Source organism: Trachypithecus francoisi, unplaced genomic scaffold (assembly GCF_009764315.1).
Source record: "Trachypithecus francoisi isolate TF-2019V2 unplaced genomic scaffold, Tfra_2.0 Lachesis_group11, whole genome shotgun sequence".
In the NCBI taxonomy this organism is placed as follows: Eukaryota; Metazoa; Chordata; class Mammalia; order Primates; family Cercopithecidae; genus Trachypithecus; species Trachypithecus francoisi.
In genome coordinates this window covers 81,320,868-81,348,708 of record NW_022681456.1, presented here as the reverse complement: position 1 = coordinate 81,348,708, position 27,841 = coordinate 81,320,868, and the positions used below count along the sequence as shown (strand labels likewise).

Genomic DNA, 27,841 nt, shown 5'->3' with positions numbered 1-27,841 from the left:
CAGTGAGCTGAGATCCGGCCACTGCACTCCAGTCCGGGAGACAGAGCGAGACTCCGCCTCAAAAAAAAAAAAAGTAGGGTGGATTCAAAATGTGATCTGGTTGATCATAAACGATACTTTCGGAGCTGGATTAATGTTAAGTCACTTGAGAGATATGGAAAATACCATGTTCGTGGTCAACTTTGATTATTTTAGCCGGGTTCATCTGGTTTGCATGTTGAGACCATAATACTTCAGGTTCTGATTGTGTCCAGAAGGCTGTGTGTTAACATTCATAGCAAACTGGTTACCTTTATTTCCTGAAAGTTGAATTTTGAAAGAAAGGCAGATACCAACTGAGAAAGCAACCTTCAGTTAAACAAAGGGGTACATCAAGTTTGATATTCTTGGATTAAAAATCAGGTGACGCCGGGCGCGGTGGCTCAGGCCTGTAATCCCAGCACTTTTTTTTTTTTTGAGATGGAGTCTCGCTCTGTCACCCAGGCTGGAGTGCTGTGGCCGGATCTCAGCTCACTGCAAGCTCCGCCTCCCGGGTTCACGCCATTCTCCTGTCTCAGCCTCCCGGGTAGCTGGGACTACAGGCGCCGCCACGTCGCCCGGCTAGTTTTTTGTATTTTTTAGTAGAGACGGGGTTTCACAGTGTTAGCCAGGATGGTCTCGATCTCCTGACCTCGTGATCCGCCCGTCTCGGCCTCCCAAAGTGCTGGGATTACAGGCTTGAGCCACCGCGCCCGGCAATCCCAGCACTTTGAGAGGCTGAGACGGGCGGATCACGAGGTCAGGAGATCGAGACCATCCTGGCTAACACGGTGAAACCCCGTCTCTACTAAAAAATACAAAAAACTAGCCGGGCGAGGTGGCGGGCGCCTGTAGTCCCAGCTACCCGGGAGGCTGAGGCAGGAGAATGGTGTAAAGCCGGGAGGCGGAGCTTGCAGTGAGCTGAGATCTGGCCACTCTACTCCAGCCTGGGCAGCAGAGCGAGACTCTGTCTCCAAAAATAAAAATAAAAAATAAAATCAGGTGACAGTTGGAACATGGAGGAGAAATTCATGATTATAAAAACCATGAAGCCGATCTTTTTTACAACAAAGCTGCTTGCTTTTTTCTTAATCATGTAGTGTCTGCTATCAGGCCAGTTCTGGAACTTTACTGAGTCCCTTCTGCTCTTCTGAATTAGTTCTTGATTGGTGATGACTTCTCAGAAGTTCTGAGGACCAAAAAGAAAGAGCAGTGTCAGTTCACTAAGCTGAACCATTTGGAGATTACTAAGTATTCCTTAATGGTGGGAAACACTTAAATGTGTTGGTTATTAGGGTTTTCTTGTGTTTTCCTTTTAGCATTACATCCTCATATGCAGTATTGTTATAGTAGAGAAGGACATTTTTTCTAGAGGGCAGAGAGATCTAGGGAATATGACTTTTACCATTTGAACACTACAAATAGCAGTACGTTTTACCATGATTTTGATAATCTGACATAGAATAAGCTGCTGAGAGGCAAGGATACCTTGGTGTATAGAAAGAACCTTGGACTTCGTATGAAAAAAACTTGGGTTTTATCTTCAGCCTAGCCATCTAATGTCTCTGTAACTTTACAGACATCTAGTGTTTCACTTAACCTCTCTGAGACTTAGTATCCTTTTCTGTAAATTGGTAGTTGTGGCCAGGCACCATGACTCATACCTGTAATCCCAGCATTTTGGGAGGCTGAGGCAGGAGGATCACTTGAGCCTAGGATCCTCCAGGATACTTGAGACCAGCCTAGGCAACATAGGGAATAAAAAAAAAAAAATTAAAAATCAGCTGGACATGGTGGTGTGCCTCTGTGGTCCCAGCTTTTGAGGAAGCTGAGGTGGGAGGATCGCATGAGCCTGGGAGGGTTGAGGCTGCAGATAGTCGTGGCCACACCACTGCACTACAGCCTGGACAACAGAGCAAGACCCTGTCTCAAAAAAGAAAAAAAAAATGGGGCCGGGTGTGGTGGTTCACACCTGTAATCCCAGCACTTTGGGAGGCTGAGGCAGGTAGATCACCTGAGGTTAGGAGTTTGAGACCAGCCTGGCCAACGTGGTGAAACCCCGTCTCTACTAAAAACACAAAAAAGTTAGCTGGGCGTGGTGGCGGATGCCTGTAATCCCAGCTACTCAGGAGGCTGAGGCAGGAGAATTGCTTCAACCCAGGAGGCAGAGGTTGCAGTGAGCCGAGATGGCACCATTGCACTCCAGCCTGGGCTACAAGAGCAAGACTCTCTCAAAAAAAAGAAAAAGGATAGTTGTGATTCCTTCCTCATATGGTTTGTTTACAAGTGTCAAACAATCTTCAAAAGTGCCATACAGAATATGTTATGTGAGATACGAATTTTTATTCATCTTTTTTATCCAAGGAGCAGTGAAAGTAGTAATCGAATAGAAGTACTTACAAAATTAAAGATCTCAAATGATAAGTGAATATAGTAGAAAATAAAAGGTTGCCATCCTGGCTAACACGGTGAAACCCCGTCTCTACTAAAAAATACAAAAAAAACTAGCCGGACGACGTGGCGGCGCCTGTAGTCCCAGCTACCCGGGAGGCTGAGGCAGGAGAATGGCGTGAACCCGGGAGGCGGAGCTTGCAGTGAGCTGAGATCCGGCCACAGCACTCCAGCCTGGGTGACAGAGCGAGACTCCGTCTCAAAAAAAAAAAAAAAGAAAAAGAAAATAAAAGGTTGCCCCCACACTCCAAACATACTCTCCAGGGGTATCTCAAACACCCAGGCCCTTTTCCATACGTAAACATGTGTTTACACATAATAGATATTCTGCAACTTTTAAATTTCTTATTGTTCGGTTCTTCTTTTTGTGCCATTGTATTGTGCTTTCTCCTTATTTATGTCTGTATAGTACCCCTTCATGGAAATACCATAATTTAACCATCTGAGGAGTATCCATGTTACTTTCTTTGAAAATAATGTTTTACAATATTGCATTGTACAGCTCTGTAAATATCTGAGTGTTGATGAATAATCTTTCTCTTGCCTTTTAAAACAGCAAAAAAGAAGAATAAGAAGGGGAAGACTATCTCCCTAACAGACTTTCTGGCTGAGGATGGGGGTACTGGTGGAGGAACCACCTATGTTTCCAAACCAGTCAGCTGGGCTGATGAAACGGATGACCTGGAAGGAGATGGTAATTTTTCTTTTGTCATCATGTTTGGAATGTTTATTATTTTCTAGAGAAAACCTATTACATAATAATTCACATCATTTGTAATCTGAAAAGAACTTACTCATTTTTTAGCACCTGAAATCTTACATATTTTATAGAATCTAAGGTTTATTCTGAGGTTTGGGCTATCAGACTTTGCAGTGAAGACTGAAGTGGTCATTTAAGAGAGCTTTGCTAGTTCTTGTTCTTGCATTAACAGACTTCTTAAGTTACTATTCTTTTGGGCCTCATTTTCTTCATTTTAAAAGTAAGCAGTTCTATGGGGTCCTCATAAAGTGATGTTTCAGGCTGCTCACGATGGCTCACACCTGTAATCCCAACACTTTGCGAGGCCGAGGTGGACAGATCACGTGAGATCAGAGGTTCAAGACCAACCTGGCCAACATGGTGAAAACCTGTCTCTACTAAAAATACAAAAATTAGCTGGACGTGGTGGCATGTGCCTGTAATTTCAGCTACTCGGGAGGCTGGGGCAGGAGAATTGCTTGAACCCGGAAGGCGGAGGTTGCAATGAGCCGAGATCATGCCACTGTACTCCAGCGTGGGTGACAAAGCGAGACTCCATCTCAAAAAAAGTAAAAACAAAAAGTGATGTTTCAGTGTAATCTGTTAGCTGTGTTTACTCAGAGCCAAGGAATAATTAGTTCTAGGAGTTAGTAGTATAAAATCAGTGTCCTTGGGTAAACGAAAATGGTCTGAGGAAAAGGAATGAGAACACTAATTATGGTGGGAAAATAAAGAAGAGTCATTGAGTGTCATTTGGACAAGTTCTGTACCTTCAGGGAGTCACCAGAAATAATCAGGAGCTATTTTTTATAATTACCAGGTATGACATAAATCTCATTACCATTGTTTTTTTCCTGAAAATCTTTTATTGCATGCTGAAAGAATAATTTTTCTTGTGACCTGTTCTCATAATTCCTAAAAACGAGAATTTTTTTTTTTTTTTTTTTTTTTGATACAGAGTCTCACTCTTATCGCCCAGGCTGGAGTGTAGTGGCGCGCTCTCGGCTCAACACAACCTCTGCTCCTGGGGTTCAAGTGATTCTCCTACCTCAGCCACCTGGGTAGCTGGGATTACAGGTGCCTGCCACCGCGCCAGCTAATTTTTGTATTTTTAGTAGAGTTGGGGTTTTACCATTTTGGCCAGGCTGGTCTTGAACTCCTGACCTCATGATCCACCTGCCTCAGCCTCTCAGAGTGCTGGGATTACAGGCATGAGCCACTGCACCCAGCCAAAATAGGAAATTTTATATAGATCGTACTTCCCATAAGTGTTGGTGTCTGAAGTACAAATTCATGGACAGTGCTGTAGGGAAAGGTTGTTGTTGTTGTTGTATTTTTTGTTTGTTTTCAGATGGAGTCTCTGTCGCCCACGCTGTAGTGCAGTGGCGCAGTCTCTTGGCTCACCTCCACCTCCCGGTTCAAGAGATTCTCTTGTCTCAGCCTCCCAAGTAGCTGGGATTACCGGCACGCACCACCACGCCTGGCTAATTATTGTATTTTTAGTAGAGACAGGGTTTCACCATATTGGTCAGGCTGATCTCAAACTCCTGACGTCAAATCCACCCACCTTGGCCTCCCAAAGTGCTGGGATTACAGGCATGAGCCACCGAGCTGGACCTGTTGTTGTTTTTAAGGGCGGATAGACCATGCAGAAAAATACTCACTTCAGCCTCGCCACTAGGAATACGAGAGTTGTCAGTAGTCGTTAAATACACCTGGAGTAAGAGGGACCCAGGTTTGAATCCTAGCTTTACCATCTGTGACCTTGGGCAAATTACTGTGTGAAATCTGAGTTTGCTTTTCTGTAGAATGGGGGACAACCTCACAGGATTGTTAAAAAGATAAGATGGGATATAATTAATATAAAGTAGCAGGCACACAGTAATATTCCATGAACAGTTGTATTTATGGAATAATTCCATACATTTATGGAATAGTATTTCTTTGCTACATAAGGATTGAGGTGTCATAATTAATCTCAGAAGCGTCTTCTTTTTGTAAAGTGCCCTTATTACTGAACCTCCACTTTTTTTTTTGTCTGTTTCCTTGTATAGCATGTTTAATATTTGGCAGTTAACATGGGTCCTCTTATTCTATGACAGTAGTGAGAGATGTTTCTTCTAATTCTTGTATTCATTCCTCTATCCTAGTTTCAACAACGTGGCACAGTAATGACGACGACGTGTACAGGGCGCCTCCAATTGACCGTTCCATCCTTCCCACTGCTCCACGGGCTGCTCGGGAACCCAATATCGACCGGAGCCGTCTTCCCAAATCGCCACCCTACACTGCTTTTCTAGGGAACCTACCCTATGATGTGACAGAAGAGTCAATTAAGGAATTCTTTAGAGGATTAAATGTAAGTGTAAAAGTTATAATAATTAACTAGATATTGAGGATAGTGTCTAAAAAAGACTAATTGTGGAATGGGCAGTTGCTCTTAAACAACTAGAAATACAATTTAAGGCTGGGCATGGTGGCTCACACCTGTAATCCCTGCATTTTGGGAGTCAGAGGCAGGTGGATCATTTGAGGTCAGGAGTTCGAGTCCAGCCTGGCTAATGTTGTATTCTACTAAGAATACAGAAATTAGCTGGGCATGGTGGCACACGTCTGTAATCCCAGCTACTCGGGAGGCTGAGGTAGGAGAATTACTTGAACCTGAGAGGGAGAGGTTGCAGTGAGCTGACATTGTGCCACTGTACTCCAGCCGGGGTGACAAAATGAGACTCTGTCTCAAAAAAAAAAAAAGAAAAGAAATATAATTTAGATTTTTTTTTTTTTTTTGAGATGGAGTTTTGCTTTTGTTGCCCAGGCTGGAGTGCAACGGTGCAATCTCAGCTCACTGCATCCTCCGTCTCCCAGGTTCAAGCAGTTCTGCCTCAGCCTCCCAAGTAGCTGGGATAACAGGCATGTGCAACCATGCCCAGCTAATTTTTTATATTTAGTAGAGATGTGGTTTCACCATGTTGGTCAGGCTGGTCTTGAACTCCTGACCTCAGATGATCCACCTGCTTCGGCCTCCCACAGTGCTGGGACTACAGGCATAAGCCTCTGTACTGGCCTGAATTCATATTTCTTTTAAGGGTTAAATTCATGTAGTTCAAAATTCAGAAGGTATAATAGGGCATTTAGTAAAGTTTCTACTATCCCTCTGCATCAGGTTTCCTCCTGAGACAACCATGTTCTTGTGTATTCATAAAAATGCATGCACATACAGTAATGCTTTCGTACTCCTCTCAAAAAATGGCCAATGAAGAACGTTGGGAACTTTGTTGTTGTTTCTTATTCCTTCAGATCAGTGCAGTGCGTTTACCACGTGAACCCAGCAATCCAGAGAGGTTGAAAGGTTTTGGTTATGCTGAATTTGAGGACCTGGATTCCCTGCTCAGTGCCCTGAGTCTCAATGAAGAGGTAAAGAAAATAAGAGTGGGTATATGAGGGGTGTAAGTTCACAAATCTCATGTTTATTGATCAAACTGATATTTTTTAGGTTGAGTGAGTGGCTCACTTCAAAGATTCCCATATCTACAAATAAAAGCCTGCATTATTTAACAGTATATCGCTTAACATTCAACATTTAGCAAGTCACACTTCAGCAAATTCAGTAGGCCCTAATAATTTAGAGAGGTACTTAGGTGGAAAATTGTGGAAGAAACCTGCCACACACCATGTCTCTAATTAAGTCTCACATTGGTTTACCCATAGTGTTGCCTCAACTCCTATGGCTTTGCTTTTTCAGAGTAATCTGACCTGATAAAGGCAAATAGAAAAATCAAGTTTGTTTAGTATTGAAAGGCATATCTCATTTTCAGGGAAGTGTTGTAATGGTATTTTTTGTTCATTTAAGAGGATTTGGAAACATTTCCTACAAAGGAATATATTATAGGAGACAGACAAATATCCAATCCTTCTGCTTATCAACACTGCCTACAAAATATTTTCCTGTCCCAGAACTTGAGAGGCTTATGTCTCAGAAGAAAAAAGGCTTTTTTCCTCCTTTAACTCCAAAAACACCTTATTGTTTATTGATAAGGCAATTTCTAGTGCCATTTGTGCCATAATTCGTGCCATAAGTCCTAATTTGCCATATGACATGATTGAAATCAACGCCTCTTAGAAATAGTTTCGCTGCCTCATAATTGATTACCATCATGATAATCTGTCATCAGTGTGAAATAAGAGATAAATATTAATGTACTTAGTTAAATTTAAATGCATGTGAAGGTCTAATGTTGTTCCAGAGTTACTCTTATTGGATTATTTTTAGATTTTATTTAGTGGTCTCTAACCTTACTCAGTCTGGATAAGAAAAAGAATACCATGCAATTGTTAACTATTTGATGCTTACTAGATGAACTATTACTTAATATATTGTTGTGGTGCATATTTAAGAGTTACTTTGTTACTAAAGATTTCATTATAGTGGTGTTTAATATAGTTTTGGGTATTTTTAACTAAAAATCACTGTTATCCTTCTTCAACTGTAGATTCTACTATGAAATGAGGAAAAATCAGCAATAGAATTAATTGGGTTCAAAGTATGTAAATAATGATGTGGGAAAGGGAAGTCAGAGGGTATCTCTGGAAGAACTGATTTATCCAAAGGTAATACTGAGTGAGAGAACCTAAGATTGTAGACAAAGCATGCTTTATGCAATTTTGCTGGTGTATAGTACTAGTAGGGGCTCTATATTTTGCTGGTGTATAGTACTAGTAGGGGCTCTATAAACGTGTTGGGTGTTTTTATTTTTAAGAGACAGGGTCTCGCTATATTGCCCAGGCTGGACGTGAACTCCTGGGCTTAAGTGATCCTCCTGCTTCAGCCTCCCAAATAGCTGAAACTGTAGGTACATGCCGCTGCACCTGGCTTCTATAAATTCTGAGAAATAATTGCTGTGGCATCAAATACGCCTTTTATTCAGCTAGTTATGTGAGGATTATTTTTAATTTACTACACTTGACAAATTACCTTGGATCGTTAAAAAGTTAATTCTGTTCTGTGAAATTAAGCTTTGTAAAAATAGTGTGATAATTGACCTAATATTCAAAGCCAGCTTAAATTTGTTGAAATTTTAAGTCTTTATAAAGGACTCTTTAGCCCACAGATTGGAGTGTTAGCTAGATTACAGTGTTCTCCTTTATCTTCCTTCCCCTAGTGCTTCTGCTATGCCCAGACGTTCAAGGTCACTCAAGGGATTTGTGCATAATGGGGCAAAAGGTTGGTTAATATGGTCCTATGCTCTCAGTCTCTAGGTAACAGGAGAATTCGAGTGGACGTTGCTGATCAAGCACAGGATAAAGGTAAGGAAACTGGTAGAGATTTCTGACTGTTAATGGTCCTAGGATGACAACAAACCATCCTTTCCCAGAAAATTTTAATAGGGGTAGTGGTGGGCCTGCCTGAATCTACAGTAACAGTTTTCAATCAGTTTTGCCCCACAGGGGATTTCTGGCAATGTTTTAAGACAGTGTAGGTTGTCACAATTGGAGGGAGTGCTGCTGACATAAGTAGAATCCAGGGGTTAATTCTGTAGGGGATAGGACAGTCCCCATCAACAAAGAATTATGCAGCCCAAAATGCATGTCAAGATTGAGAAGCCTGATCTAAATGAACATTAAATAGATGATAAATAATCTGCCTAACAGCACATTGGTCACAAAGGGGACCTAATTTGTATATGTTTCGGGGACTTCTAGCCTATGCAGAATTTGAGATAGCTAAGCATTAAATCAATAGGAAAAAATGGGAGGAAAAGAACCACCCGGGTTGCATTGGAGCATGTACTTACTTATGGGGCCTGAGGTAACTGGGATGACAGTGTGATGTGAAAGTGAAAAATAGGGTAAAGTGGGGTTTTTCTATGTGTGAGAAATATCGGGCAAAGTTTTTTTTGTGAGCTAACTTACGGTTTTTGTTTTAATGTATCTGTAGACAGGGATGATCGTTCTTTTGGCCGTGATAGAAATCGGGATTCTGACAAAACAGATACAGACTGGAGGGCTCGTCCTGCTACAGACAGCTTTGATGACTACCCACCTAGAAGAGGTGATGATAGCTTTGGAGACAGTAAGTGTTTTTATGAAGTTAGTTTCTTCTGTGCTTTGGGAGGCTATTTAGTAATAGGCCAAATGTGTTACAGATAATCACATTAACAGATAGAGGGGGGGAAAGCAGATTAAGAAAAATTTTGGATAATATCTGAAAGAATTGATAGATACAGAAAACAAATTTGACAAATTAATAATTTTTTTTAGAAACTTAACCGAACAAAGAAAGGGACAGACATTTCTCTTTTTTTGGAGACAATTGTTTTTAAAGAAACCCAACCTGGGCATGGTGTCTCACACCTATAATCCCAACACTTTGGGAGGTCAAGGCAGGTGGATTGCTTGAGGCCAGGAGTTTGAGAGCAGCCTGGGTGACAAAACAAAACCCTATCTACCAAAAAAAAAAAAAACAGCTGACGTGGTGGTACGCACCTGCAGTCCTAGCTATTCAGCAAGCTGAGGCAAGAGTACTCCTTGAGCCCAGGAGGTCTAGACTGGGTGACAGAGCAAGACCCTGTCTCCAAAAGAAAAAAAAAAAAAAAAACCTATCACATTCTACAAAGTGAGCTATTTGAAATCAGAAAGAGACAAGAGTCTCACTCTGTCGCCCAGGCTGGAGTGCAGTGGCGCGACCTTGGCTCACTACAACCTCCACCTCCTGGGTTCAAGCAATTCTCCTGCCTCAGCCTCCCAAGTAGCTGGAACCACAGGCATGCACCACCACACCCAGCTAATTTTTGTATTTTTAGTAGAGATGGGGGTTTCACGATGTTGACCAAGATGGTCTCGATCTCTTGACCTCATAATCCGGCTGCCTTGGCCTCCCAAAGTGCTGGCATTACAGACGTGAGCCACTGTGCCCAGCCAATCAGTTGCATTACTATATGCTTGTAGCAAACAATTAAAATACATTTTTTTTTTTTTTTTTTTTACCTGAAACAGAGTTTCGCTCTTGTTGCCCAGGCTGGAGTGCAATGGCATGATCTCAGGTCACCACAACCTCCGCCTTCTAGGTTCAAGTGATTCTTCTGCCTCAGCCTCTCGAGTAGCTGGGATTACAGACATGTGCCGCCATGCCTGGCTAAATTTGTATTTTTAGTAAAGATGGGGTTTCTCCATGTTGGTCAGGCTGGTCTCGGACTCCTGACCTCAGGTGATCCTCCTGCCTCAGCCTCCCAAAGTGCTAGGATTACAGGCATGAGCCACCATGCCTGGCCTAAAATGTAAGTTTTTTTTTTTTTTTGAGACGGAGTTTCGCTCTGTCGCCCAGACTGGAGTGCAGTGGCCGGATCTCAGCTCACTGCAAGCTCCGCCTCCCGGGTTTACGCCATTCTTCTGCCTCAGCCTCCTGAGTAGCTGGGACTACAGGCGCCCTCCCCCTCGCCTGTCTAGTTTTTTGTATTTTTTAGTAGAGACGGGGTTTCACCGGGTTAGCCAGGATGGTCTCGATCTCCTGACCTCGTGATCCGCCCGTCTCAGCCTCCCAAAGTGCTGGGATTACAGGCTTGAGCCACTGCGCCCGGCCAAATGTAAGTTTTTAAAATAAAAATATTGATTCACTTTAAAAATACTCAAGATATAGCAGTGAACAAGGATATAGCAGTGTAATTTTTTTCTAATAAAAATTGATTCACTTAAATGCTCAAGATACAGCAGTGAACAAAAACAAGAAAATCCTGTCTTTATTGGGCATACGTTATTATAGTGGAGGGACGAGAGTGTGTGAATAATTAAATAGTTGGGGTGCGGAAAGATAGGGGAGTGAGAAATAATCATGGGGTAGGAGTAGAGATTAATTATATACATCACTAACAAAAACCTTTATCGGGAAAACTATGCAACTTTATTAAAATACACAAAAATAGACAACACTAATTATTTTTAAGAAGCTATTAGCTAGTAAAAATAAATTAGTGTTTTGTCTGTAATCAAATACTTAATAGCATAACAACAGGGATAAAATTCAAAACCTGTTACATTAAGGGGAAAAAAATTGTGTATAAATTTGAAAACAATACCATGTAGTATTAATGCATAAGTTGTAAAAAATATAAAGCTGTGCATGGTAATTTTAACCACCCTTGTGATTGTTGGTGGGGGTAGGGAAAATTCTGTTGTTACATCTGTAACATATTTCTTTTAAACAAAAAACTGAAATAAACATGGCAAAATATGACATTCACTAAACCTAAGTAATAGGTTCATAAGTTTGTTATAATGGCTTCTTTACTTTTCTGTATGTTTGAAATAGTTTAAGTAAAAACAGAACAACTTAAATTTACAAGCTCTTTGTTTTATTTTTTTGAGACAGAGTCTCGCTCTGTTGCCCGGACTGGAGTGCAGTGGCAATCCTGGCTAACTGCAACTTCTGCCTGCCAGGTTCAGGGTGCTCCTTGTGCCTCAGCCTCCTGAGTAGCTGGGATTACAGATGCGCGCCACCACACCTGGCTAATTTTTGTATTTTTAAGTAGAGATGGGGTTTCACCGTGTTGACCAGGCTGATCTCTAACTCCTTACATCAGATGATCTGCCCACCTTGACCTCCCAAAATGCTGGGATTACAGGTGTGAGCTAGCGCTCCCAGCCACAAGCATTTTAATTTTGTGAGGTACCTTTTGAGCTTTGTACTAAATATAATTGAGGAAGCAGTAAGGGATATAATTCCTATTAGAGGAGAGTCCTTAACCTTTTAAGATGTAGAAGGAAGAAGAATGGGTCATAGGTCTGAAAGAAGGGTAAATCAGCAAGTTTATATCTGACTTCTTACGTGACTTTGACACAACAAAGCCTTGGGGAGAACTACCTGAGGTGATTACTTCAGCATTTATGCAAGAGATTCTAAGGCCGGGCGCGGTGGCTCAAGCCTGTAATCCCAGCACTTTGGGAGGCCGGGGCGGGTGGATCATGAGGTCAGGAGATCGAGACCCTCCTGGCTAACACAGTGAAACCCCGTCTCTACTAAAAATACAAAAAACTAGCCGGGCGCGGTGGCGGGCGCCTGTAGTCCCAGCTACTCGGAGGCTGAGACGGGAGAATGGCGTAAACCCGGGAGGCGGAGCTTGCAGTGAGCCGAGATTGCGCCACTGCACTCCAGCCTGGGCGACAGAGCGAGACTCTGTCTCAAAAAAAAAAAAAAAAAAAAGAGATTCTATTGTTAACAGGAAGAAATGGCTCTTGAAAGAAAAAGCAGACAGTCAGACCAGGGGTCCTGTTTTGAGTCCAGGGGCATGACTTTTCTCACCTGAAACCTTGAATTTAGAGCAAGCAGGATGGATAACGAGTGAGTGTGCTGTTATCCAAAGCTGCCCCAAAGTCAACTTAGTTAACCTGAATTAAAGATTCAGAGACTCCTATCCCAAGCATTGGGCCAAAAACAGAACCCTGAGGGGTGTTGGGGGGTATTACACTAAGTATTCCTATGAAATGTCAGTAATAGTATGTGCTGCTTTTCTCCAGTGTGGATCTATGCTTTCTCAGTAAATGCAAGCTTATCATAATTTCAGTATTATCCAATAAAATCAAGTGTAAATCGCATCTCCAGAAATTAAACCACATTTCAAAATAAACACAGGGCTGATTTTCTTGTGTCCTATTTTAGATCTTTTCTATAATCATTTTACTAACATTAACATGTTCTTTAATATATAAAGTTTATAATACTGGGAAATGTTATGTCTGGTCAGTAAAAAGTATGTGGTTTCCAAAATGAAATCATTATTTATATTTAAAAGACAGTAGCCACAAGAAAAGGATCCCTGGCCTGGCATGGTGGCTCACGCCTATAATCCCAGCACTTTGGGAGGCTGAGGCGGGCGGATCATGAGGTCAGGAGATCGAGACCATCTTGGCTAACACGGTGAAACCCCATCTCTACTAAAAAATACAAAAAACTAGCCGGGCGAGGTGGCGGCCGCCTGTCTCTACTAAAAATACACACACACACAAAAATTAGCCGGGCGTGGTGCCGGGTGTCTGTAACCCCAGCTACTCGGGAGGCTGAGGCAGGAGAATCGCTTGGACCTGGGAGGCAGAGGTTGCAGTGAGCCCGCTATTGTGCTACTGCACTCCAGCCTGGGCAACAGAGGGAGACTCCGTCTCAAAAAAAAGAAAAAAGAAAAAGATCCCTGTTTGGCCCCCGTATGTAAATTAATCAGCCTTATAAAATATTTGTAGGTTTTTTTAGTTAGTTAATTTATATTTAGAAATTCAGATTTTTTTTTTTAACATAAAAATCTGGGCTGCCAGCTTCTCTCAGAAAATTGGAAGATCCTAGCAACAGTCAACTGGAACTAAACAGCAGCTATCCTTTTTACAGACAACTTAATGCTACCCAGTTTGCTATCTGAGTTACTACATTTCTTTATACAGATTTCTAGTATTTAGGTTCCTCTGATACTGAAATGCACATGTGTGTGTAAAATATAGTTTATAACATAAACATTGCAACAAATGTCTTTGTACGTGTATCTTTATCACACATCCAGTTACTTCCTTAGGATGAATTTCAAGAAATTAAATTGTTGGCCAAGAAGGGTATATACATTACTTCAAAGCTTTTCATGCATAGTTCTAATACAACTTTCAGTATTTATACTAATTTATTGATTTACTTATTTATTTTGAGAAGACGTCTCACTCTGTTGCCCAGGCTGGAGTGCCTTGGCACAATCTTGGATCAATGCAATCTCTGCCTCCCTGGCTCAAGTGATCCTTCCACCTCGTCCTCCCCTTTGTAACTGGGACCACAGGCCTGCACCACCATGCCCGGCTACTTTTTTGTATTTTTGATAGAGTTGTAGTTTCGCCATGTTGCCCAGGCTGGTCTCAAACCCCTGAGCTCAGACGATCCACCACCCTCAGCCTCCCAAAGTGTATTTGTACTGTTTAAAATTATGATCAGCAGTGCAGAAATTGATTAAAGCTCCTAGACTTTAATAGAAAATTATGTCCTAGCCGGGCGCGGTGGCTCAAGCCTGTAATCCCAGCACTTTGGGAGGCCGAGACGGGCGGATCACGAGGTCAGGAGATCGAGACCATCCTGGCTAACCCGGTGAAACCCCGTCTCTACTAAAAATACAAAAATTAGCCGGCCGAGATGGCAGCCGCCTATAGTCCCAGCTACTCGGGAGGCTGAGGCAGGAGAATGGTGGGAACCCGGGAGGCAGAGCTTGCAGTGAGCTGAGATCCGGCCACTGCACCCCAGCCTGGGCGACAGAGCGAGACTGTGTCTCAAAAAAAAAAAAAAAAGAAAAAGAAAATTATGTCCTGTTAGTCATATGTTGCATATATTGTTTCTCATTTTGTTTGTCTCTTAAATAAAGTAGTCTTTGTGGCTGGTTGTTATGGCTCAGGCCTGTAATCCCAACACTTTGGGAGGCCAAGGCTGGAGGACTGCTTAAGCCCAGCAGCCCAAGACCAGCCTGGGCAGCATAGAGAGACTCTGTGAGTGAGACATAGTCTCACTCTGTCGCCAGGCTGGAGTGCAGTGGTGTGATCTCAGCCCAGCCTCCGCCTCCCGTGTTCACACATTCTCCTGTCTCAGCCTCCCAAGTAGCTGGGACTACAGGTGTGCATCATCATGCCCAGCTAATTTTTGTATTTTTAGTAGAGACAGGGTTTCACCATGTTGGCCAGGATAGTCTCAATCTCTTGACCTTGTGATCCGCCCACCTTAGCCTCCCAAAGTGCTGGGATTACAGGCGTGAGCCACCACGCCTGGCTAAAAAAATTTTCTTAATTAAAAAACAGGTGGTCTTTGGGATCACACATGGAAGATTCCAACTGTATTGTTTTAGTGTCTTGTGCTTACTTTGTTTTTTTTTTTGTTTGTTTTGTTTTGTTTTTTGTTTTTGCATATAAACCTTTTCTCCTGGAAATTCATTATGGAATATTTAGGGATTTTTTTTATTTCCAACCCACCCTTCCCAAATTATTAGCTGAGCAACATTTATTTCACCTGAGAAACTTTTTGAAGAAATCAGATAGAAAATTTAAATAAACACAAATTCTTCCAAACTGGTGTGATAGCTTACTGTGTTTCTATTAATGGTGTCAGAGAAAAGGGGATGGTGTTACTTGTCTTTTTTCTCTAGAGTATCGAGATCGTTATGATTCAGACCGGTATCGTGATGGGTATCGGGATGGGTATCGGGATGGCCCACGCCGGGATATGGATCGATATGGTGGCCGGGAACGCTATGATGACCGAGGCAGCAGAGACTATGATAGAGGTAATTGTAAAACGTTTGTGTTGAATTGTTCTTTCAGTAACTTTTTTGCTTGTTTTTCCCTCTCTGCTGTGATGATTATAATTTGGGATATGTTTACAGGCTATGATTCCCGGATAGGCAGTGGCAGAAGAGCATTTGGCAGTGGGTATCGCAGGGATGATGACTACAGAGGAGGCGGGGACCGCTATGAAGACCGATACGACAGACGAGATGATCGGTCGTGGAGCTCCAGAGATGATTACTCTCGGGATGATTATAGGCGCGATGATAGAGGTAATAGTTTTCTTTTTACTTACTTCATGGAACAGAAACTGGGGGAAAACTACGGAAAATTTGTGATTGTGTTGCAAACCACTGAGTTGGGCACAGATACAATGTGCGCATGGTACAGGAAGTAGCAAAGCATAGTAGAAAGAGCATTGGCTGGCCAGGCACAGTGTCTCACGCCTGTAATCCCAGCTGTTTGGGAGGCCAACGCGGGTGCATCACAAGGTCAGAGGATAGAGACCATCCTGGCTAATGGTGAAACCCCGTCTCTACTAAAAATAGAAAAAGTTAGCCGGGCGTGGTGGCGGGTGCCTGTAGTCCCAGCTACTCAGGAGGCTGAGGCAGGAGAATGGTGTGAACCCAGGAGGCGGAGCTTGCAGTGAGCGGAGATCGCATGTGGAGCGGACATCCAGCCTGGATGACAGAGTGAGACTCGGTCTCCAAAAAAAAAAAGCATTGGCTAAGGATGACATCAGTGGAAATACAGCAGTCGAATTCCTTTCATCTCATATGCCTTCACAGATAGATTTTTCAGTTAAAATTTATCGAATACACAGTAGAAATGGAAAAAAAAATTGCCAGATACTGTTAATGTTGTGATCTCAGTAAATTACACTTAAAGCAGATGGTTTTAGCTACATTTTTCAAGTGAGGGAAATGAAACTCAGATTAAATGTAGTCCTGTAGTCCATCATTGGTACTATGGGGTTAAAAACTAAGCATTAAGGGTAGGTGCAGTGACTCACTGGTAATCTCAGCGTTTTGGGAGGCCAAGGTGGGCAGATTATTTGAGATCAAGAGTTCGAGAACAGCCTGGCCAACATGGTGAAACCCCGTTTCTACTAAAAATACAAAAATTAGGTGGCCGGAGCGGCACACACCTATCATCCCAGCTACTCGGGAGGCTGAGTCAGGAGAATTGCTTGAGCCCAGAGGCGGAGGTTGCAGTGAGCTGAGATCGCACCACTGCACTCCACCCTGGGCGACAGAGTGAGACTGTCTCAAAAAAAAAAAAAAAAAAAACATTGCTGATCTCAGTACCATTATACCATAATAATTGATGTTCATTAATTATAAAGGTGAGATTTTGGTGCACCTATTCTTTTTTTTGAGACAGAGTCTCACTCTGTTGCCCGGGCTGGAGTGCAGTGGCCGGATCTCAGCTCACTGCAAGCTCCGCCTCCCGGGTTTACACCATTCTCCTGCCTCAGCCTCCCGAGTAGCTGGGACTACAGGCGCCCGCCACCTCGCCCGGCTAGATTTTTGTATTTTTTAGTAGAGACGGGGTTTCACCGTGTTAGCCAGGATAGTCTCGATCTCCTGACCCCGTGATCCGTCCGTCTCGGCCTCCCAAAGTGCTGGGATTACAGGCTTGAGCCACCGTGCCCGGCCTTGGTGCACCTATTCTAAAATTATGCTCCTAATACTATAAGATATAAAATGTAAACTGTTACAAATCTAACCTGTTAGAAAATACTAATAAATGGCCACCATTTGTGTTCTAACTTCAGTGATGTCATATAAAAGGTTATAGCATGTGTCCTAGAATTTTTTCTGTCCTTTTTTTTTTTTTTTTTTTTGAGACAGAGTTTTACTCTGTTTGTTGCCAGGCTGGAGTGCAGTGGCACGATCTCAGCTCACTGCAATCTCTGCCTCCTAGGTTCAACCAATTCTCTTGCCTCAGCCTCCCGAGTAGCTGGGGCTACAGGCGCATGGGGTTTCACCATCACTAGTAGAGATGGGGTTTCACCATCACTAGTAGAGATGGGGTTTCACTATGTTGGCCAGGATGGTCTCAATCCCTTGACCTCATGATCCACCTGCCTCGGCCTCCCAAAGTGTTGGGATTACAGGTGTGAGCCACCGTGCCCGGCTGAATTTTTTCTATCTTTAACATCTTTGTATTAGTCCTAAACTTTGTGCCAATGGCTTTATATCCATCATCTCCTGTGATTCCCCAAGAAAGTAAAATCGATCTGGACAACTAATAAAAAACAGTGAGGCCGGGCGCGGTGGCTCAAGCCTGTAATCCCAGCACTTTGGGAGGCTGAGACGGGTGGATCACGAGGTCAGGAGATCGAGACCATCCTGGCTAACATGGTGAAACCCCGTCTCTACTAAAAAATACAAAAAACTAGCCGGGCGAGGTGGCGGGCATCAGTAGTCCCAGCTACTCGGGAGGCTGAGGCAGGAGAATGGCATAAACCCGGGAGGCGGAGCTTGCAGTGAGCTGAGATCCGGCCACTGCACTCCAGCCCGGGCAACAGAGCGAGACTCCATCTCAAAAAAAAAAAAAAAAAAAAAACACAGTGAGATGACAAAATTATTCAGAGCCATATGGCAATTCTATTGCGGTGAAGTCTTTCCTCCTCCCTCAAAAAATGGTGAAGTCTTACTCCTTCCTCAATAATAATAATAATAATTCAATGTTTGTTTGTTTAAAAAAAAAAAAAAAACTTAGGCCGGGGTGGTGCTTACATTTGTGATTCCAGCACTTTGGGAGGCCAAGGCAGGAGGATCACTTGAGCCCAGGAGTTCAAGACAAGCCCTGGCAATATAGTGAGACCCCATCTCTCTGCAAAAAATATAAAAGTTAGCTGAGTGTGGTAGCATGTGCCTGTAGTCCCAGTGTCTTAGGAGACTGAGGTGGGAGGGTTGCTTGAGCCTGGGATGTCAAAGCTGCAGTGAGCCAAGGTCTCATTTCAGCTTGGGCAACATAGTGAGACCCTATGTAATAAATAATAAAAAAGGTTTTAAAAAACTACTTTTTTTTTTTTTTTTGAGACGGAGCCTCTCTCTTGCTGAGGCTAGAGCACAGTGGCGCAATCTCGGCTCACTGCAACCTCTGCCTCCCAGGTTCAAGTGATTCTCATGCCTCAGCTTCCCGAGTAGCTGGGCGTGCCACCATGCCTGGCTAATTTTTGTATTTTTAGTAGAGATGGGGTTTCACCGTGTTGGCCAGGATGGTCTCGATCTCTTGACCTCATGATCTGCCTGCCTTGGCCTCCCCAAAGTGCTGGGATTACAGATGTGCACCACCGCGCCTGGCCAAAAAACTACGTTCTTAAAAGCTATTTCCTCAAGCAAGAAGCCTAAAAAGAATAACTAACATTTATTAACTGTTTACTCTGTTCCATCTGTGAGCCCAGTGCTTGTACATGTATTAATTCTAAGACTTCTATGTGGTATAGGTAAAATTACAAGTTAGAAAAGTGGAGGCTCAGATGTGGGCTTCATGTTCTCTTTGACTTCTGACCTTTTCCTCTCTCACACTGTCCCTTACCTCCCCACCAAAAGCTGCATACCTGATTTTTTTTTTCTCTTACCCCCAATTCCCTCTAAGATCTGCCCTCTTGTCTCTAGTCGCTGCTGCTACCTTTGTTGAAGCCTCGTTGCTGCTCCCACATAACTGGCCATTGCCTCCTAACAGAGTTCCCTTCCTTGCTCCATTCTTTACATTGGCCCCAGTTGTCAGTTGTCTTTCTGGCATAAGATCTAATTACCTTATTCTCCTCTGTTTGACCTTTCTAGTTTCCCTGGGACCTGGAAGATAGCCCTTTCTCTATACCTCTGACATACACGGGCCTTCACTGTTTGCCCACCATTTACTTTTCTTTTTCCTTCTTGAGACAGGATCTCACTCTGTTGCCTAGGCTAGAAGTGCAATAACATAATCATGGCTAACTGTAGCCTCAGCCTTCTGAGCTCAAGTGATCCTCCTACCTCATCCTCCCCAGTAGCTGGGACTATAGGTGCATGCCATATGCCTGGCTAATTTTGATATTTTTTATAGAGATGGGGTTTCTCCATGTTGCCCAGGCTGGTTTTAAACTTCCAAGTTCAAGTGATCCACTTGCCCTCGGCCTCCCAAAGTGCTGGGGTTACAGGCGTGAGCCACTGTGCCCGGCTGTATTCTTTTATTAATATCTTAAATATCTGAAGTGAGCTACTTTTTCTGAGCCCCCGTTTTATCTTATAAAAGTGACAGGGCTATAATACAGATTTAAAATATGCCTAGGAACATATATAAACTGTCGACTTGAAGCCCTCGTAGAAAATTTAGATCTTGTTAAACAGTACCCTCTATCTACAGGTACTGTGTGCATACGTAGTAAAAGTATAAAGTCAAGTGTGGGCATAAAGTCACCATTTGTGGTTATTTAGAGGACAGAGTGCAGCTGGTCATGTCATCAGGAGGTTTTACCTCTTTGTTAAGGTTACATTACTTAAGTCAGGTGATTGTATACGTAGGCTTTCTTTATGTTCTCTGTATCTTTTGTATATCCAAAATATTTAGGACAATGATTTTTAGAAATTTAACTTCCTTGAAACACTTAGGTTTCTCTTGAAAGTATTCTGACAACTTGAATCAAGGAAGAAATCAGGCTGCCTTAAGAATTTATTTGTAGGCCGGGCGCGGTGGCTCAAGCCTGTAATCCCAGCACTTTGGGAGGCCGAGACGGGCGGATCACGAGGTCAGGAGATCGAGACCATCCTGGCTAACACGGTGAAACCCCGTCTCCACTAAAAATACAAAAAATTAGCCGGGTGAGGTGGCGGGCGCCTGTAGTCCCAGCTACTCGGGAGGCTGAGGCAGGAGAATGGCCTAAACCCGGGAGGCGGAGCTTGCAGTGAGCTGAGATCCGGCCACTGCACTCCAACCTGGGCGACAGAGGGAGACTCCGTCTCAAAAAAAAAAAAAAAAAAAAAAAAAAGAATTTATTTGTTCAGTGTTACATGCTTTGCCCCATGAACCACCTGCCAAATTTATATTATACACAGAGACGAGGGTATAAGATTTAGAGTCTTCCTGGCTGGGCGTGGTGGCTCACACCTGTAACAGCACTTTGGGAAGCCGAGGCAAGCGGATCACTTGAGGTCAGGAGTTCAAGACCAGCCTGGCCAACTTGGTGAAACCCCATCTCTACTAAACATACAAAATTTAGCTGGGCGTGGTGCCACGTGCCTGTACTTCCAGCTACTCTGGTGGCTGACACAGGGAAATCAGGGAGGTAGAGGTTGCAGTGAGTTGAGATGACACCTCTGCGCTCCAGCCTGGGTGATAGAGCAAGACTATCTCAAAAATAAAAATAAAAAAAGAACTAGAGTCTTCCGTATCATATTGTATTAGTTCTTAACACACAGATTTCGAAGCAAGATACTTTCATCCAGTAGTTTAATGATGGTCAAAAAATTTTTTCACATAGAAATCTTAATAGATTATTAATTTATCACTTTAATGTTTACCATTTTTAGTCTTTCCTATGGTCTTGAACTACATCATGGATGTGGTACAAGAGTAATTGAAGTTTATTGGTTTTTGTTTGTTTGTTTGTTTTGTTTTTTGAGATGGAGTTTGGCTTTTGTCGCCCAGTCTAGAGTGCAATGGCACCGATCTCGGCTCACTGCAACCTCCGCCTCCTGGGTTCAGGTGATTCTCTTGCCTCAGCTTCCCGAGTAGCTGGGATTACAGGCATGTGCCACCACTCCCAGCTCATTTTCTATTCTTAGTAGAGACTGGGTTTCTCCATATTGGTCAGGCTGGTTTTGAACTCCCAACCTCAGGTGATCTGCCCGCCTCGGCCTCCCAAAGTGCTGGGTTTACAGGCGTGAGCCATCGCGCCTGGCCAGAACTTGGTTATTTATGTCACTTATTGATTGATTGATTGATTGATTGATTGAGGAGTTTTGCTTTTGGTCAGGTTGGTCTCGAACTCCCAACCCCAGGTGATCTGCCCGCCTCGGCCTCCCAAAGTGTTGGGATTACAGGTGTGAGCCACCACACCTTTTTTTTTTTTGAGACAGAGTCTCTCTCTATTGCCCAGGCTGGAGTGCAGTGGCGCAATCTCAGCTCACTGCAAACTCTGCCTCCCGGGTTCACGCCATTCTCCTGCCTCAGCCTCCTGAGTAGCTGGGACTACAGGTGCCCGCCACCGCGCCCGGCTAATTTTTTGTATTTTTGGTAGAGACGGGGTTTCACCTTGTTAGCCAGGATGGTCTCGATCTCCTGACCTCGTGATCCACCCGCCTTAGCCTCCCAAAGTGCTGGGATTAAAGGCGTGAGCCACCGCGCCCGGCCTAAGCTACCTATTTTCTAATGATGTCCTATTTGCTTTCTGCGGATTGGTTAGGCCGCTAACTTTTTTTTTTTTTGAGGTGGAGTCTCGCTTTGTCGCCCGGACTGGAGTGCAGTGGCCGGATCTCAGCTCACTGCAAGCTCCGCCTCCCGGGTTTACGCCATTCTCCTGCCTCAGCCTCCAAGTAGCTGGGACTACAGGCGCCCGCCACCTCGCCCGGCTAGTTTTTTTGTATTTTTAGTAGAGACGGGGTTTCACCATGTTAGCCAGGATGGTCTCTATCTCCTGACCTCGTGATCCGCCCGTCTCGGCCTCCCAAAGTGCTGGGATTACAGGCTTGAGCCACCGCGCCCGGCCAGGCCACTAACTTGAATCTCATATAGCATTTCATAGGAGTTATATCTGGGAATCTGGCTTTCAGCCATCAGCTTCTGACAATTTGGAAAACTATTACTTAAAGTTTCATTTAACTTAGGTCCCCCTCAAAGACCCAAACTGAATCTAAAGCCTCGGAGTACTCCTAAGGAAGATGATTCCTCTGCTAGTACCTCCCAGTCCAGTCGAGCTGCTTCTATCTTTGGAGGGGCAAAGCCCGTTGACACAGCTGCTAGAGAAAGAGAAGTAGAAGAACGGCTACAGAAGGAACAAGAGAAGTTGCAGCGTCAGCTGGATGAGCCAAAACTAGAACGACGGCCTCGGGAGAGGTAGGTTGTCTCCTTGATAGATATCCCATCTGGGAATCCAGTGGTTCTTAATGGGGGCATTACATTCCCAGGGGCATTTGGGAAATTTGTGTTGTTATATCACTGGTTGTCACTGATGAGCATTTATTGGGCTGTGGCTGGGGGTGTTAGTATGCAGTGTTAGGGACAGTTTTACACAATGAAGAGTTGTTTCCTGTCCATCACAAAAGTGTTTACTGTTAAAAGCTGGTATTGCATCTAAAAGGCTAGAGACCTCCTATAATAAGTAATTGCCCTGAAAAACTAGGCTTGGTAGTGAGTGGCTTGTAGAACTGTGTTAATAGTAAAGAAGGGCAGTATTGTAGATTATGTAGGATAGCATTCTTAACTGTATTAGTTGATTCTTGCTGAAGTAATTAGGGCCAAAGTGTGTCTTAATGTCTGCAGCTTTCAAATAGTTTGAGGGAAAGATAAATTTATATGCACATACACCTATAGATGAAGCAAGTGTGGTAGAATAGGGTCTAAGGTGGCCTTCATTGAGCCAGGCATAATGTGTATTTTGTGAAATCTCTCGTACAGACACCCAAGCTGGCGAAGTGAAGAAACTCAGGAACGGGAACGGTCGAGGACAGGAAGTGAGTCATCACAGACTGGGACCTCCGCCACATCTGGCAGAAGTAAGTCAGACCAGGGTGGGTATTGTGTTATTGCCGTTTTCCATAAACTATCCATAACCAAATTATGCAGACTTTGCAGTATTTAAATTCAGTCATGAACTCTTTATATGAGTTGCATGGGCCAATTGGAGTTTCATGTCTTCTGCTGCAAAGCATTTGAGGAATGGGTACCAGAGTAGACCTAGATGATCTGCTTAATAATCTACCACTGAACTGGATACTTGACTGTTAGGCTTGTCCCTTCATTTTATGTCTTTTTTTTTTTGGTGTATTTTCATTTTATGTTTTAACATCTTAGAATGTTGTTTATTCAGAACAGTCAAAGGCTTGGAGTTTCATATGGGCTGTCCCAAGACCAACCTTTTTTGATGTTATCACCAGAGCAGTGTTCTCAAGCAGTGTTATTACTGGTTGATCAAGCGCTTTTAGTGTTTTAGAAACCTAAATGGTTCAATTGTAATACCTCCCTTCCCTTACCATGATGTGTTTTTTTTTGTTTTGTTTTGAGATAGGGTCTTACTCTGTCACACAGGCTGGAGTGCAGTGGCATTATGATGGCTCACTGCAGCCTCACCTCCTGGATTCAAGTGATCCTCCCACCTCAGCCTCCCTAGTAGCTGGGACTGTAGGCATGCACCACCACACCAAGCTAAATTTTATTTATTTATTTTTGAGATGGAGTCTCGCTCTGTCTCTCAGACTGGAGTGCAGTGGCACGATCTCGGCTCACTGCAAGCTCTGCCTCCTGGATTCATGCCATTCTCCTGCCTCAGCCTCCCAAGTAGCTGGGACTACAGGCGCCCGCCACCACATACAGCTAATTTTTTGTGTTTTTAGTAGAGACGGAGTTTCACCGTGTTAGCCAGTATGGTCTAAATCTCCTGACCTCATGATCTGCCCACCTCGGCCTCCCAAAGTGCTGGGATTACAGGTGTGAGTCACTGCACCTGGCCTATACCCAGTTAAATTTTTGTAGAGATGGTTTCCCCATGTTGCTCAGGCTGCTCTCAGCCTCATAAAGTGCTAGCCACTGTGATGTTTTTTAAGGTCTTTCCTCCCACCTCTAAATTGATTTGTACTTGCATTTCTTTTATTTATTTATTTGTTTGTTTATTGAGACGGAGTTTTGCTCTGTCACCAGGCTGGAGTGCAGTGGCACAATTTTGGCTTACTGCAGCCTCCGGCTCCCTGGTTCAAGCAGTTCTCCTGCCTCAGCCTCCTGAGTAGCTAGGATTACAGGTGAGCACCGCCATGCCCAGCTAATTTTTTGTATTTTTAGTAAAGATGGGGTTTCGCCATGTTGGCCAGGATTGTCTCCATCTCTTGGCCTCATGCTCTGCCCTCCCTGGCCTCCTAAAGTGCTGGGATTATGGGCATGAGCCACTGCTCCCGGCCTAGTTTTTTATTTTTAAGACAGGGTCTCATTCTCACCCAGGCTAGAGTGCAGTGGTGCGATCATAGCTCACTGCAGCCTCCAACTCCTGGCCTCAAGCAATCCTCTTGCCCCGATATCCCAAGTAGCTGTTAGGACGGGTACATGCAACCATATCTGGCTAAATTAAAAAATTTTTTTTTTTAGAGATGGCGTCTCACTACACTCCCCAGGCTGGTCTCAAACTCCTGGCTTCAAGCAATCCTGCCTCAGCCTCCCAAAGGAGGCTCATTGTTTTGAGAAGACACGTATTACCTTTTTAAAAAAACACATGTGTAGGTTGTTGTTTTGTTTTTTGAGATGGGGTCTCACCGTCAGCCAGGCTGGAGTGCAGCGATACGATCACAGCTCACCTCATCATCCCTAGTAGCTGGGACTACAGGCACATGCCACACTCAGCTAATTTTTCTATTTTTTGTAGAGCTAGGGTTTCACCATGTTGTCCAGGCTGGTCTGAAACTCCTAGGCTGAAACGATTCCCCCCACCCCCACAGCCTCCCAGTGTCCTAAGATTACAGGCGTGAGCCACTGCACCCAGCCAGTAGGCTGTTTTTCATAAATGTGATTGCATCATAGTCCATGTGTGTTGAGTTTGAAGTTGAGCAGTGGTTACTCGAGTTTGGGGTTTCATCATAGGTCCTCTTCACATATGTACATTCTCCAGGTCAAGGCACTTTAACATTTAGAATACAGAAAGGCTGTCAAGGATATTCATTCCTAAAAAGGTCAGATAGCTGGGTGTCCCTTAAGTTGTATATATGGTCATTATTTTTCCTGTTTCTCTGTGCATCAGTAAGACATTGTTCTGGAAATACTTGTAAACCACTGGTTTAGGGATAAATCCATCTTTGGGAGCCAAAACTTGGATGTGAACCATTTTTCACACTATTGAGATCCTGGTAGATGCATGAGCATCAGAAGCCTGATAATTTGATCTTTTCACTCTGGCTTCACAGATGCACGAAGGAGAGAGAGTGAGAAGTCTCTAGAAAATGAAACACTCAATAAGGAGGAAGATTGTCACTCTCCAACTTCTAAACCTCCCAAACCTGATCAGCCCCTAAAGGTAATGCCAGCCCCTCCACCAAAGGAGAATGCTTGGGTGAAGCGAAGTTCTAACCCTCCAGCTCGATCTCAGAGCTCAGACACAGAGCAGCAATCCCCTACAAGGTGAGTCAGCTTGGAAACAGTAGTTGGTTAGCTGTGCAGATTCTAAAATACTGTGATGTAATGACAGAAGATGCCCTACAGGATGCCAGCATTGTATAGCGCCTTATAAGTTATGCTGGCTTTAGTCTCTTAGTGTGCTGGAATTGGCTCATAAGACCTAGTTGTTCCATTTTCTGGAGTTTTGATAGACAGTTGACATCACTTTGGTAGCTTGAAATCAGCTATGATGGGAGTACTAGTGCCGCACAAATCTGCAAATATAAGTCAGAGGCTTGAGCCCAGGAGGTGGAGGTTGCAGTGAGCCAAGATGTGCCATTGCACTCCAGCTTGGGCGACAGAGTTAAGACTCCAAAAGAAAAGAAAATAGCAATACTAATCCTGCATGATGTGATAATTAGAAAGCATATGGCATTTAGTGTTCAAATTACTGTTTTCATTGCTTTCTTTCCCATATTTTAATGTTCCATAACGTTGAGTATGATTTTGTTTTCTGTAAAGCTTACCTACTGCATTTGGAGGATGATTATAAGTTTCTTGGCTGTTTTCTTCCTGAAACAACTGATGAATGTGATTACCTGTTTTCCTTCTAGTGGTGGGGGAAAAGTAGCTCCAGCTCAGCCATCTGAGGAAGGACCAGCAAGGAAAGGTGAGCTCATAGTATGGGAAATAGGTTTTTCACCTAGAAGCCTAAATAAAAAGGCCTCCAAAATTAGATTTTGAAGAGCAGTGTGTCTTGCACCTGATACTGTGTTAAGAGTTCTTGGGTTGGCTGGGCACGGTGGCTCACACCTGTAATCCCAGCACTCTGGGAAGCCAAGGCGAGCAGATCACAGGTCAGGAGTTCGAGACCAGCCTGGCCAACATGGCAAAACCCCGTCTCTACTAAAAATACAAAAAAATTAGCCGGGTGTGGTGGCACATGCCTGTAATCCCAGCTACTGGGGAGAGGCTGAGGCAGGAGAATTGCCTGAACCCGGGAGACGGAGGTTGCAGTGAGCTGAGATGGCCCCACTGCACTCCAGCCTGGGCGACAGAGCAAGACTCTGTCTCAAAAAAAAAAAAAAAAAAAAAAAAGAATTATTGGGTTGTCTACCTTTTCTTGCCAGTAGAGGGGAGGAATGGCCTCTTTGGAGAAAATATGAAACTCTGCCCTTTCCTGGTAGAACATTTCTTTGACAGGAGAAGAAAAAAATCGGAAGGAAATTAACACTTTCAGTCCAGATTAGAAATGTCACCATCAGCAAGGCCAAGGTCACTACAGAGCGTCATAGTCTTTATTTCCAGCTTGCTTTTCATGATGGCACATCCCTACATGGAACTTTTTAGTGGATTTTGTTTGGTTTTTGTATTTTTGTGTGCTATAGAGGATGTGGAAAGAAGGGCTTCAGGAAGGAAGTCTGGGTTGGGGTGAGGTTAGTTTCCCTCAGTACATGTGGGCACAGTTTTCTTCAGCTTAAGGGAAATCTTAGGAGAGGGACATTGATAACTTTACTTGCCTTTAATTTGTTTACATTACTGCTCAAGCAGATGAAAATAAAGTAGATGGGATGAATGTCCCAAAAGGCCAAACTGGGAACTCTAGCCGTGGACCAGGAGATGGAGGGAACAAAGACCACTGGAAGGAGTCAGATAGGTATGCTTGTTCTCTTTCTCATTATCATCTTTCCTCTGATCCACATGTTTGTGTAATTAAGAAATTAAGTTCTTGGTTCTCAAAGCACTGTCAGATCTCTCATTGTGAGCAAACTAAAGTCAGCCAATGTAGACAGTTAAGATTCTGAAAATCTAGAAGTAATACATCATCCAGACAATAAGGACTGTTGACTAGAGATGCCTGTTCAGTGCCTTGAAACTGCATGCATGCACATATTTGTATTAGGCGAGTCCTTTCCTAAAGATGTGGTTTTATGCTTACCTCTCTGCAGGAAAGATGGCAAAAAGGATCAAGACTCCAGATCTGCACCTGAGCCAAAGAAACCTGAGGAAAATCCAGCTTCGGTAAGTGTTGAAGGCTGCTCCCAATTTTTCTTAGAATACTTTTTG

At 43.6% G+C, this 27,841-nt stretch overlaps 1 protein-coding gene across 4 annotated transcripts in view; it reads left to right on the top strand.

The window, feature by feature from the left end:
• Positions 1 to 27,841, top strand: part of EIF4B (eukaryotic translation initiation factor 4B) — a 37,201-nt gene that overhangs the window by 6,953 nt on the left and 2,407 nt on the right. Inside the window, exons 2-14 of one of the 4 annotated variants that reach the window (XM_033221968.1) lie at positions 3,026 to 3,163; positions 5,359 to 5,567; positions 6,506 to 6,622; positions 8,458 to 8,512; positions 9,144 to 9,278; positions 15,352 to 15,489; positions 15,589 to 15,762; positions 22,309 to 22,537; positions 23,099 to 23,196; positions 25,585 to 25,798; positions 26,389 to 26,444; positions 27,326 to 27,431; positions 27,724 to 27,796. In XM_033221968.1, the coding sequence (XP_033077859.1) occupies positions 3,026 to 3,163; positions 5,359 to 5,567; positions 6,506 to 6,622; positions 8,458 to 8,512; positions 9,144 to 9,278; positions 15,352 to 15,489; positions 15,589 to 15,762; positions 22,309 to 22,537; positions 23,099 to 23,196; positions 25,585 to 25,798; positions 26,389 to 26,444; positions 27,326 to 27,431; positions 27,724 to 27,796 (1,742 nt within the window). Of the gene's footprint in view, positions 1 to 3,025; positions 3,164 to 5,358; positions 5,568 to 6,505; positions 6,623 to 8,457; positions 8,513 to 9,143; positions 9,279 to 15,351; positions 15,490 to 15,588; positions 15,763 to 22,308; positions 22,538 to 23,098; positions 23,212 to 25,584; positions 25,799 to 26,388; positions 26,445 to 27,322; positions 27,432 to 27,723; positions 27,797 to 27,841 lie in introns of all 4 variants that reach the window. The other 3 variants (XM_033221967.1, XM_033221966.1, XM_033221965.1) reach the window with 3 other exon arrangements.